A 12,453-nucleotide genomic window follows, 5' to 3' on the forward strand; every position below is an offset into this window, starting at 1 on the left:
TGTCTTTCTTACATTTACTCATGGTGCAAATTCATAGCTAAAACCATGATAGCAGAAAAAGAGTAATATCTCTAGTCTGTTAAATATTAGAGGATTTTTCTATTCTGTCTTCTTTCTTGAGGACTGCTACAGCTGAATACACTTGAAATGATAGTTGCACTAAAATTGAGAGGAAATGATCATGTACCTCTGATTGGCCTTTGTAACATAACTGGTGTTTGTCTGTTGCTTAATTAACCATATAGGACTCTGGCAAATCTTAATCTGCATGCTCATAAGTTATGATTTAACGCTTGTTAACTGTTTCCATGTGTGCAAGTTGATGCTAAAAATTGGGTCATTTAAGAAAACTATAGTGTTCAGTAAAAGCATTTACAACTCATGCTAATGTAGCTGGATTTTCCACAAGACTTTTCTTGCTTGCTTCTGCCTATTTCTCCTCTACCGCCTTTAACCCAGAAGTTTCTGGTGTATAGTAAAAGTTGCAACTAGATTGCAATTTTATTTACCTCTTCTTTTTTACCTCAGTGTGGCTTTTTGGGATGGGGGGGGGAGAATGTATTGGCTGAAATTGTCAATGAAGAGCCTTACTGAGAGTTCTGGGCAAGTTTCAAGCAATTTCATGAAATGGCTGTGAGGTTACAGAAATTTAAAAAGGAATGTTTGCACATCTGGGGAAAAAGTCTTAAGGTTTTATTCAGCTATCTCCAAAATTTATGGTGGAAGGTTCAACCTATTAATGTGTATGTATGATCTAAGCAATGACTGGATGATATACTTCTGTATGCAGCATTTAAGCCACCATGTATGCATATCTTCCATCACTAATGTATCTATCACTGTCAACACCAAAGCACTGATGCTTTGAAAGCTCAAAGCATCAACCCCTTGATGGGGATTCAATAACCTAGAGGTATTAATGGCAATAATTTTTAGTTGGTTTTTTTTTATAACCTATTATATGCATGTGTTGCATGCATCTATTTAACAATGTGTGTATACATGGCAGTGTTAAAACATGGGCTCATAAATGATAGGGTCCCAGAAGTTATGACAACTATGTACAAAACTGACACACTTCCTTTGTAACTAGTAGCACCTGTTCATGAACTTACTTGAAGCGAAGGGAGAGAACTCAAATGATCTAATCGATAACTGAAGTTGAGATATTTTTCTCCTTTTCCAGAGTGGGATGTGTGTGTGTGTGCATGTGTGGGTGAGTGTGTATATTTAAACCCTAACACTTTCTGTACTGTAAATATAACACCACATTCTGTTAATCTGAAATGGGATGTATATCATAACATTGCTCTTTTGAGACAAACTTAAAAATTAGGCAATTCTGTCTTATGATATGTAAGTAGACCATACTGTGTCTTAAATAAATAATTGTTTTCTCTCTTTCTAAATTAGTTGGTTATGGGACTCTGATTTTTGAGATGGCTTTATAATAACAGCTTATACAATTTTCTGGGATTTTTCTCTCTTCAGTCGTCTGCTCTACTTCATCTTTTCTCAATGTATCCATGTTCTGTCTTAGAAGTGACATTCATTTGCACTTACTAACATTTTCTGCTGCATTTAAGCCTCATAATTGATATTTTGCTGTTGAACCCCTTCAAAAGTTTTAATGATTCTGATATTAAAACTGGCTGGGGGAAAAAAATGCCTTTTATGGCCACACCTAGACTGCATTAGTAAAAAAATACTAAAGGATTTTTTTATTTCAAAGCAGTTGTATGCAAGGATGGGAAAAACATTCTCAACAGCTAGAGGTTGCACTGGCTACAGTCTAATCCATACTATGTATTTAGGAGGAAAGATTTGAAAAGTTTGCTGTCTCATGTGCAAGACTGGGACCTGGTTGTCCTAAAGTCCCGTTCTACCCTTCTCCTAATGTATTTGGTCATGCGACTTTTGAATGGAATTCCTTGCACCTCCAGCATTATTGAGCTTCCTGACCGAAATCAGCAGTCTCTCAGCTGGTTACAGTAAACTCGTTTTGCATCCTCTAACAATACACAGCCCACTTCTATTCTTTGTCCCTACATCAAGTGTTGCCATCACTCAGTGCATTGTGTACTTCATTTTGTTTTCACGAGTTCTTCCAAAAAATAATGTGGTATTTACATGAGTCTCATTTTATACAGAGGGCTCAGGTGTTTGCAGTCTGTGTGACTGGGCTCTCTAACGTGTGCATTTCTCAAGGCAGATCTGTTTTAGCCAAGCTGTTTAATGTATTTTATCTGGAAGACTTAACTTCAGTGCATTTTTCAACTGTTCTACCATAGTGGGATGAGGACACTTTGTATAGTGGCAGCATTTGGTAATGGGGTTTAGGTGGGTAAATAAAGAATACTGTCCAGTTGAAAGAGACAATGGAATGTAAACTATGTCTGATGAGATGGCAGCTGATGACTTCCCTTGTAACAGAATGTTACACGGGACCTTTGACCATGAATTAATAAGATCTGTTGTAAAGATTTTTAGATATGCACCAGTGAACAAGAATCCTTTTCAGAATGCCAGTATTTCAGGCTTTAAAATGGGGATCTTTGGTTTAGCTGCAAAATCATGAAACCCTTCTCTTGCCTGTATTCAGAACAGTTCCAAGAAACTCCAAATGCATCTAACTCAGATTAGCTTTAAATGTTTATTTTTTCATTTTTCTGGCTACTCTGGAAAGAGCCAGTGAGTGTCTGATTCAGTGTTAACACTTCTCAAGTGGAAAGCCCTATGTTGGTGCTGTACAGTAGAATGACACTTAACTACTCCTGAGTGCCACAGCATCCCTTTTGAATAACTGACCTGTGCTACCTGTATGACAACAAAGGGTTAATTTTTTGTTAATAACATACAAACTGCAGTTTTGGTTGTTTTGGGTTTGTTTTTTGCTTTTAATAAATCACCAAAGAAAAAAACCCAAACAGGTGTTTATTCAAAACTTAGAAGCTCCTGTCCAAAAGCTTGGTTATTTCAAGATGTACACTGTTTGACAGCGGATACTAAACACCAGCATTGTGTTTTCCTCCCACAGGTGACCCCAAAACCTGGCAGAACAAGTCTCTTCCCGGGGATCCAAACTATCTTGTTGGAGCAAACTGTGTCTCAGTCCTAATTGACCACTTCTAAATATTAAGTTAGCTGAGTAAATAATGTGAAACTGAGATGGACCTTACATATAACCTGAACCACTCTATCAAGTATTAACTGTTCTATAAGTGATAATGGATCCTAGTGTTTAAGCATCTTGCTTTAACTAACAGTGGTTTAGCAAGAACACTCTTTGAACCATGGTCACAATACATGCCACAAGCAGGGAGTGTACAGTGGGAACAAGGTAGGGATTTTGCAGGTTCTGTATGCTTTGTTTTGTGGGTTATTCTTTTGGGGGGGCGGGTATTTCTTTTCTTTTTTTCCTTTTTTTTTTTAAAGGACACTACTATTATTTGATTGTTTTAAATCTGAAAGTACCAATGGAATTATTCAAAGGACCTGAAGTTTTTCGTACTTCACTGGCAAAACCACATAATTTGGCCTGCTTTTTTATGACTGTGTAACTCACAAGACTATATTTTGAGTCTCTAGTTTTTAAATGATTTTTGATGTACATGTCCACTGAAATGGCAGTCAACTTGGGGAAGCACAGTTTTTCTCCAGTGAGAGGCTAATGCAAACACATCTACTTACTGTATATTGAAACATTGTCATGAGAACAGGGGGGAGGGGGAAAAGCATGTGGGATGACTATGGTTCAGTTGCCTCTGTGGATTTGTAAATTAACCACATTATTACAGACCTATTAACCAGCAGGGATGCCTTACCCTCATGTTTTTAATAGTCTTAGCTCTCATAGTTCTCTGTATTAAGTTTGTATGGCTTTTGTGCTTACCTAGGTAATATATCATGAGAGACTGGGGAAAGAGTTTAAAAAAGGAAAAGGCAACAAAAACAAACAAACAAAATCACAAAAAAAAACACTAAAAGAAAAACTTTAAAAAAAAAAACCCAAAAGTTAAAAACAAAACAACTTGTGAGTTTGGTTTAGAGAATGAGTATTGTTTGTGTTCATCAGCCAGAAGAGAACCAGAAGAAAACGATGGTATGTTTTATGCTATGCATTTGAAAATTTATAGATGCTATAGACTGCTTGTATATAATGCGTGCATACCACTTTTGTTCTTGGTTTGTAAATTAACTTTTATAAGCTTTACCTTTTTATATATATAAATATATATAAAAACAAACAAAGTTTCTTAAGGATATCTTTGTATTCTCATACCTTTTGAGCCTTGAACTTTGACACCTGCAGCAATAAAGCAGCATTTCTACAGTATACAAACGAGGACGTTTTTTAAAAATGCACAAGGTTGTTATCTTTTTTCAGTGCTGCGTTTAAAGAATCTAACTCAGAATTCTCTACTTTGATGAAATTCTTGAAAAGTATCCCTACTGTAATTTGTCATAAGGATGCTGTAATATGTGCCCTGAAATGTATTTTTTTACTAATAGACAATTTATTACGGCACAATGGCACTACTACTGTTTAGATAATATACCACTGCATTCTGTTAATGAGTTATTAGCTATTCAGGTGTGGCTGATTATTTTTTTTTTCCTCTGCAGTTATTAAAATTACACCTTTCTAAATATACAGAATAAAACTGTTTCTAAAATAATAAAGGAGATTGTAGTACCTTATTGTTTCTCAAATGTATTTTATGTCAATGTGACAAAATCAGTTTTGACCTTTTTAATGCAAGTAGCCAGCTGGATTCTGAGCTATGTTTGTACATGAAACGGAACTCTTCTCTGGAGTCAGTTGGAGCTGTCTACAGAAAGGCTTCTGAAATGAACTCCAGTGTGGACCCATTGGAAGTACTTGATGTGGAGTGGTAGACTTGTCCCTAGAATCATTACGTTGGTGCTAGTTTACTGCTTAGATCTGTTCTTCAGAATACTTCAGTAGTGTTCCATCACACAGATCTACACATAGTCTAGTTATACAATATTAAAGATCTTCCTACAGAATCCCATTATTAGCCCTGTTTGGAGTACTTAGTGGCTAACTGGTAAGCAACTTCTCTGTAAGAGAAAATGTAGAAGTTGTTTTGAAATAATGGTGGGAAACTGCTTAACCCTCTTGTTTCCTTTCTGTACTTCTGCTGATGAGTTACTTTGTTTCTCAGGCATGATTTTCACTAGAAGATGGATTCACATTACTACTCCACTTTTCATAGCTTCTCTCAACTGGTAAGAGCAGGGAGAAAATTTGAATAGCAAAAACCTTGTTCATGTTGGGATGGCATTTTTCATTTGTCCTAGCAGTAATTTATTGGTGATTTTATTTTTTTTCTTTCCTTTATTTAAGTCAGCAGAAAGTGAAGTTTCAAAATGGCATGCAGAGCATCTTGGAGAAAACTCTAATGCTAAAATTTCAAAGAGTTCTTTTTTAGTTCAGATCTTAGTATAAGTATGTGGAAACACCACAGAACGAGTCAGTCAGTTGGACTTGAGGAGCCCTCCTTGGAGTTACACTGCATGGGCTATTTGTGTGGCATCACCTATCTTGGACATCCTGAGTCTAGTATACTGTAAGGTACAACTGCAGTGAGCTGCTTTTACTGTAGTGATTCATATCATACCTTTCTGCTCTTTTAAAGGAGCGTAGGATCATGTCTTCATATCAAATCTGGAAAAAAAAGAAAGGGACAGCTTTTGTTGTTCTATCATTTTGCAAATGAAATGAAAAAGTTGATGCTGTTCAAAACTCTGTTCTCTACTGCTCATGATCCTGTTGCTGGAATTGTCTTGTCTGCCCGTAGGCATATTTATCCAAATGGCTGATACAAACCACATGCCTTTTTTTCCTTGTTAAATCCCAGTGTTTTGGGTTAAAATATGGCAATCATGAATAACTCCTAAAATAACACTTATTTTTAAATCACCAGTGGGTTTGAAAGCTATCCTTACAAGAGGTGATGTTCCTTATGTATTTTACATAGGTTAGGCTTTGCAAAAGGTAAGTCCACATGTAATAATTATATTTCTCTGTAGTTCTTCAATATCTTCATCTCCCAATTTTACCTATTTGTCTCAGCAACCTGCTGACCAGCCTTAGCCCTGCAAACTGTACAGAAGTTGTAAAAATGTAAGACTTAAGTCTCGTGGCCATTTCTGAAGAAATGGCTTCAATGGTGGAAAACCATACTCAATGGGGGCAGAAGTACTGTTCATCTGGCTTCAGTTTGGAGTAAAAAGATTCCATTTTTTCAAGAAAAGTAATAATGTGTTCAACTACACATACACAAACAAGTTATGGTTGTGAAAGTATTTCTCTGTTCCTGCCAACTTGTGTTAACCAAAGCAAATCAATGAATTTCAGGGTCTGTTTGAAGATTCTTTGCTGTACTGTAACCTGGACCAGATAACAATTCAAAGCCATTCAGGTTTGGAGAATAAATGATCTTAAGTATGTCTGGAAAACAGTTTTCATGGTATAAGTCACTCATCAATATGAAAAATTACCTGCATGGTATTGTTTAGGTCAGACTGTGTCACATGGTGTCACAAGTCTTGAAGAATTACTGTCAAAGGTCTTAAAGTGATTTTAAAATTATGTTGTAAAAGTGCAACTTAATCTTTGATGGCAACATTCACTCTACCTACTACATGGAGGAAACATACAAAGGAAAACAGAATTGATTGTGTAATACACATGTGGCCTGAAGATGTGAAGGGGTAAGGGAGACTCTCCTGTTGACTAATGATATTCGGTGTGAGCCCACTTACTTGCTTTCTGAACTCAGAGGAGCTGAGGTACAGCTGAATCCAGACTTAGTCCCTAGTCTTGGATAGTAGGTTAAGGCAAAGGAAATTAAACAGATGAATTTCATTAATAATAATTCAGCATGCTATCTGTTGTTTAATGAGGATCTGTTGTTACTAAGGTGTCTTTGCCTCAGGTAAGGAAGGATGTCTTAGTCTAGGTAAGGAATCTCAAACCTTGATGTGCATCTCTGCTCAAGGGGAGAGTTACCTGGTGCGTAGTCCAGTTGTAACTTGGTGAGAACTCCGACTGTGTTCATCCACGGATTATTGGTAAAAGGTCGTTCTGCCTCAGGGAGCAACCCTGAGCCGTAGCCTAGCTCAAAGGTAGATCACTGCCATTTTCCTGAGCAGGGAGAGCTGAGAGAAGGCGTACCTAGGCTGTCTTATTTATGGGATAAATTGATTGGCACATGGTCAAGTTGCATGCAGTGGCAGAGGTATGCACAGGACTCCTTGTGCTCACAACTTTCCTTGTTCCTTGATAAATGAGCTTTGGAAAAGCCATCTACTGTCAATGTGTTAATTGTGTGGTCAGTGATCCAAACTGATTTGTATTGATGTTCACTGGGTTGCTCTGTGCCTTTGGAGGTTTTCTGGAGTTCTTGGCCCAGCTGCAGCTCAGGCCTTTGCCTCCTGTGGAATCGTACCAAACACTTCAGCCTGGTTAAGGGGGTAGAGTGAACCCCTCAGGTAGAGACTTTGAGGGTTGTTTAGCCATATTGAAGTCGTGTGTGCGATTGGGCAGCTCCTGGTGAAAAAGAGAAACCAGGGTAACCCCCCCACCTTTAGAATAAAACTCTCTTAAAGCAAGAGGTTTGCTTTTCTGGCCGTGGAAGAACAACTCAAGCCGTTTTAGCTGGAAAGGGATGGAAGTGGCCCTTAGATCAGTCCTGTGGCTCTCCCCGCCTTCTGTGGGCAAGGGCTGCTCCTGCCCGGCACGGCCTGTGCACCGGAGCCGCCAGTCTCTCGCCAGGCCTTTGGTTTATCGGGGTCTGGCTGGTGCTCTGCAGGCTGAGCGCTAACGGCGGTGTGCCACCCGCTGCCGGCCGTCAGGGGGCGGTGCTGACTGACCGCGCCGGCGTGTGCCGCGCAGCTTACTGCAGTGGGTCCTGCTTGGCGGGGGTCGGCCCCTCCTGGCCCTTCTAGGCCTGGGGCAGTGTCGAGTAAACACACAAACTTCGGAAAAACAGCTCCTTGTGTGCCAGGCTGCTCTCAAAGCGCTGCGATCCTGAGCAAACTGGTGCTCTCTGAGCGCTGAGCAGCCACGCTGGGGTCTCGCCGTGAGGGCATGGGCTGGACCGTGCACATTTTCAGCTGCCTTCACCTCTGCCTACAGCTGAGTTCCCAAACTTTGCACAAGTTTGGACGCCAAGTGATGCTTCTGAGCACTGAGCTCTGCATTATTTTTTAAAATTGTATAAATGCAGAATTTCTAGTAGCTTAGCTGTGATTTTAAAACTCTGTCATAGTTCCGGATCAAGAAGCAGAATTTTATAAAAAGTAGCTAAGAGGAAGGTATTCATAACATGAATTCAGTCATCAGGAAAGCTTAGCCTGGTCTTCAGCAGTGTGGCATCATGGAGCCCAGAGATACATATATGGCTAAAGGTTGTCCATGTTTGCCTTAGCTGGAAAGAACAGTTGTTAATGGCAGAAATGCTCCTTTACTAGGTTCCTTCTGTAAAGGGGCTTAGGATAAGTTTTTGACATTTCCTGCTTCTTTCAGGAAACTGGTTCCTTGAAGGCTGTTTTTGTGGTTACAAAGCAGATGTTATTAGTGAGATATTAAAGCAAAGGAAGATGCAGTGCAATAGGAATCAAATTCCTTGTGGTGAGTTGCGTTTGTGCCATTTTGCTCAGCTTCAGCGTAGTGTTTTTGGTTCTTGTCGTTTATTCAGGACTGTAGGTTTTCATTAGGGACTAATAAACTGATGGGGGAAATGCCCAAAGGATGCTCTAGTGTAATGTACCCAGCAAGAGATTATGAAATTTTAGACTTTTGTAGTCTGCAGTGAATTCATTTTTCATGTTCTATTTGCATGGACTGTTATCTGTTCTGAACAAAATTTGAAATAACCCTTAGGAAACAATTCAGTGTAGAACAGAGTAATTTGCTAAAGAACAGGCTATGTAAACTGTACTGCTAGGTTTCTTTACTGTCTCAGAGTGTTTTTGCAGAACACAATGTCTCTATGACAGCACAATTGTTTGATTTTTTTAACCTTTTTTTAAAAAGTAATGGTGTAGTCTGGATTGAATTTTAAAATAGAAGGAGTTTTTGTGTTGCAGATTGTTTATTATCCAGGAAAATATGACCTGTGATACTTGTTCAGTGGGAATCTCTTCTGGACTATAATTTTTGTTCAAGAGAAATTAAGGTTTGTAAGAATCTGCACTTTACACCTGTGATCATATATAAGCATTTTAGGGGATTTGTTTGGTTTAGTTTGAATGTAATTTCAGCTACCTTGGAATATCAGTTAAAAGTCTCATGTTTAGACTGCTTGGTAATGAAACAGCCATTAGCATTCAAGACTTTCACATTTGAACTCCTCATTTTAAAAAACAATTATCTTTAAAATAGTGATTTGTAGTCTAAATAATTTTTCTCTTAACAAAAGGGAAGTTAAGTCTTGAATGCTCTGTGAATATTCTCATGTATTCTCATAGATGTGATGGTTTTTTAAAAACTGTAGTTTTTTCATGGAAAAAAAAGTGTTGTATTTCTTATTTTCACATTCAGTAAGATCAGAGATTTATTTATTTCTAGTAACTAGTTTTCTGTCAAAATGTACTGATCTTGAGTGAGAAGATGAGGTAATGTTTCTTGGAGCAGTCACAGCTGAGTAAGAAATAACTTTTCTGTTAAGTGAAAAATTGACATTCCAGAAATGTTTCTGCTCTTGACTGGAATAAAAAAAGCTATTTTAAGTGTTTAGAGAGGCAACAAAATTCAGGCATCCATCTGCACATCATTCTTAGTGAATGCTGAATTCTAAAAATGTTTGGAAAAGGATGCTGAGGTTCTGGTGCAGAGTTATGTAAGGATAAATGTAACTATGCAGAATAGTATTTACTTATAGTCTGTGTAGAATTCCACAGTTCTCTTTCCCTGTGTTCATGGGCATGGCATTGGCTGAAAAGTTCTGTTGGCATGTTTACTTTGCATTAAGAACGGCCATGTTGTTACGGCTGGCCCATAAGTAGGGAGCCGAAGGAAATGGTCTTAAGTGTTTTTTATAATTCTATTGAACATATACCAGGAAGAGTTTCCTTTAATAACTTCTAATTTTTGGACAGGTTTTCCTACACAAATCACTTTCTGTGTAAGTAAAGGTAAATTAGTAGAAGGAAACAATTCCACAACAGAGGAATTAAAACTGTGTGGACTACATTGGCGTACTAGCTTACAGAGAATCTGATTTTTGTCCAAAGAAGTGTGGTGATAAAAATACTGTACTTTATAGGGGCTCTTTTCTCTCTAGGACACCAAGGTGGCTTAAAAATTGGTAAAAGAAGTAACTCAGTTGCTGTTAATTGAAGAAAATGTAGTGGCGGTCCATAGTTCTACTTGAATCAAATGGTATTGTTTATGTGCATTGAAACTTCCTGAATTAAATGGCTGCAAAGCTGCTATGGTATAACGTGGATGTTGCTGGAGGTGCTCTTGTTCTATAATGTGATCTTACTGTATAATAGTTTGAAGTCATCATGTGATGCTCTGAAATTTTCACGCTGCACACGATCATGCAGAAAAGCTTTTCTTACTCAATATTTGTCTGTCATCTTCAGCAGATAAATTAGCTTAGTTGTATTTGGTGTCCGGTGTCTGGCAGTATTAAAACCTCTCATGTCTAGAGGTGATCAGGTGTGGGCAGCACTAATAGCACTGCTGTCTGGTCATTTTCAGATGGATGATGCTGCAGCTGCCTCTGTCTTGAAAATTACTTCGCTTGGTGCCTGCAAGTGTTAAGGGCATTCAGGCATTTGGTGGACAGACAGAAGTAGAATATCATAGATATGCAGGTCTTCAGCTATTCCAGTCCGTGTAACTTCAAGGTTGAAGCTCAGGCTCTATTTTCTGTGGTATGTCTGTTCCATTGTTCCTTTTCACACCTGAATAGTTTTTCACTGAACACTGCTATGAAGGTTTCACATTAGACAATTCTTACTCTCCAGTCAACCTTGGCATACTTTTGAAAATAAAATTTAAGGGAACAGAGAAGGTAACTCATGCTCTTATTAAAGTCTGAAAACTCCTTTGTCTCACAGTTAAATATTTACAGCTTATGTTTCATCATTTTGAACAGGAAAAGATAAGAGAATTGTGACTTAAGGTTTTTTTGCTGTAGTACTTGAGATTCAGCACATGACCAAAAAAAGGAGATTTAGCTTCTAGAATATTTCAGTCCACATTTTATTTATGAAATGTCCCTGCCAGGAATGTTAATTCCCTCTTTGCTTGCAGTCCAAAAGCTTCAAGGCTGGCTGGTTTGAGTGGTGCTAAAGCAGCCTTTTCATATGTAGGGCTCTAGAGGAGAAACTTTCCAAAGCCTGTACAGGGTTGTTGGGAGTGGGGGGGTCGTGTTCAGTTTTTGTGGGAGATCAAAACTGTGGCCTGTTTAGTTTCAAGTGATGACTGAAGTTGGGTTTTATTTGCAGCTCTTTAAGAAACAGTTTTCAATCTGTGATTTAGCAAATGAATTGCATTTTTGTTTTGACCATTATTTCAGCAATTACGAGAGAAGCTGTTTGCCACCTCAGAGATAATAAATATCATAGATGTTTGTATCTAGCAGTCATAGACTCATTAGTCTGTTTAAATGATAGATTCTTCCTAACATGTAATAGGCTGCCCACTGTGTTTGACTAAATAATAGCTGATGTGATCCTCTGCTGAAGCAGAGGAGGGCTTGTAGCTAGTTGTCTGAAATGCACGTGCTCATGCTGTTAACCCACCACTCCTTTGTATACTGATGTAGATTTAACAGTACTTTTAACATTCATGATCTCCAGTTGAAAGAAAATGAGATAAGCTTTGGATTTTTTTTTTCTGAGGACAGCAGAATGATCACTGGCAGGCTTTGTTACAAATAGAATCCAGACACTGAGATGCTACCAGGAGTTAATTACAATACACAGTAGAAATAAAAGTAATGTCAACATAATTAACACAAAGTAGTTGTCACCGGTTGGGGCTGTCCCCTTAATAAAGGGAATATGGTGGACGGAAGTTGGTAAATGAAAAGAACAATCTAAACTAATTTCATTGGTAAAGTGGGAGGAAGCACCTTCTGAACTGGGAGTGCAGGAAGGTATACTGGGCTTTCCAGCACTCTTCTATCAGTCTTGCTTCCGCTTCTCCTTTGGGCAGCAGCTTGCAGCTCCTGGGCTTTCTGCCAAGGCTTTGGCCTTGAAACTGATAAAGGCCTGTATTAACTCCCTTCCAATTAACACAAACTGCTTCTAACTTTTTTTTCTCTCTTTTCTTTCTCTTTCTAACCAACTCTGGGGAAAGGGGGAAAGAGGGGAGAGCGGAGGTGGGAAACCCCCCCCTCAGCAGAGGGGGGACTCTCATTTCTGTGCTACTTTATTGTATATCTTTGTATATATTGTACATAT

General features: G+C 38.4%; 1 protein-coding gene across 9 annotated transcripts in view; it reads left to right on the forward strand.

Annotated features, from left to right (window-relative positions):
* The window catches only part of TJP1 (tight junction protein 1), a 192,482-nt gene extending 187,781 nt beyond the window's left edge, over positions 1 to 4,701 (forward strand). For all 9 annotated transcript variants that reach the window (XM_068143969.1, XM_068143970.1, XM_068143968.1 and 6 more), the window contains one exon: positions 3,038 to 4,701. In XM_068143969.1, the coding sequence (XP_068000070.1) occupies positions 3,038 to 3,132 (95 nt within the window). In that variant the 3' untranslated portion in view covers positions 3,133 to 4,701. The remainder of the gene's footprint in view (positions 1 to 3,037) is intronic.
* Positions 4,702 to 12,453: the final 7,752 nt, after the last annotated feature.

Source organism: Melanerpes formicivorus, unplaced genomic scaffold (genome assembly GCF_026170545.1).
Source record: "Melanerpes formicivorus ecotype bairdi unplaced genomic scaffold, bMelFor1.0.p_v2 SCAF_10, whole genome shotgun sequence".
Lineage (NCBI taxonomy): Eukaryota > Metazoa > Chordata > Aves > Piciformes > Picidae > Melanerpes > Melanerpes formicivorus.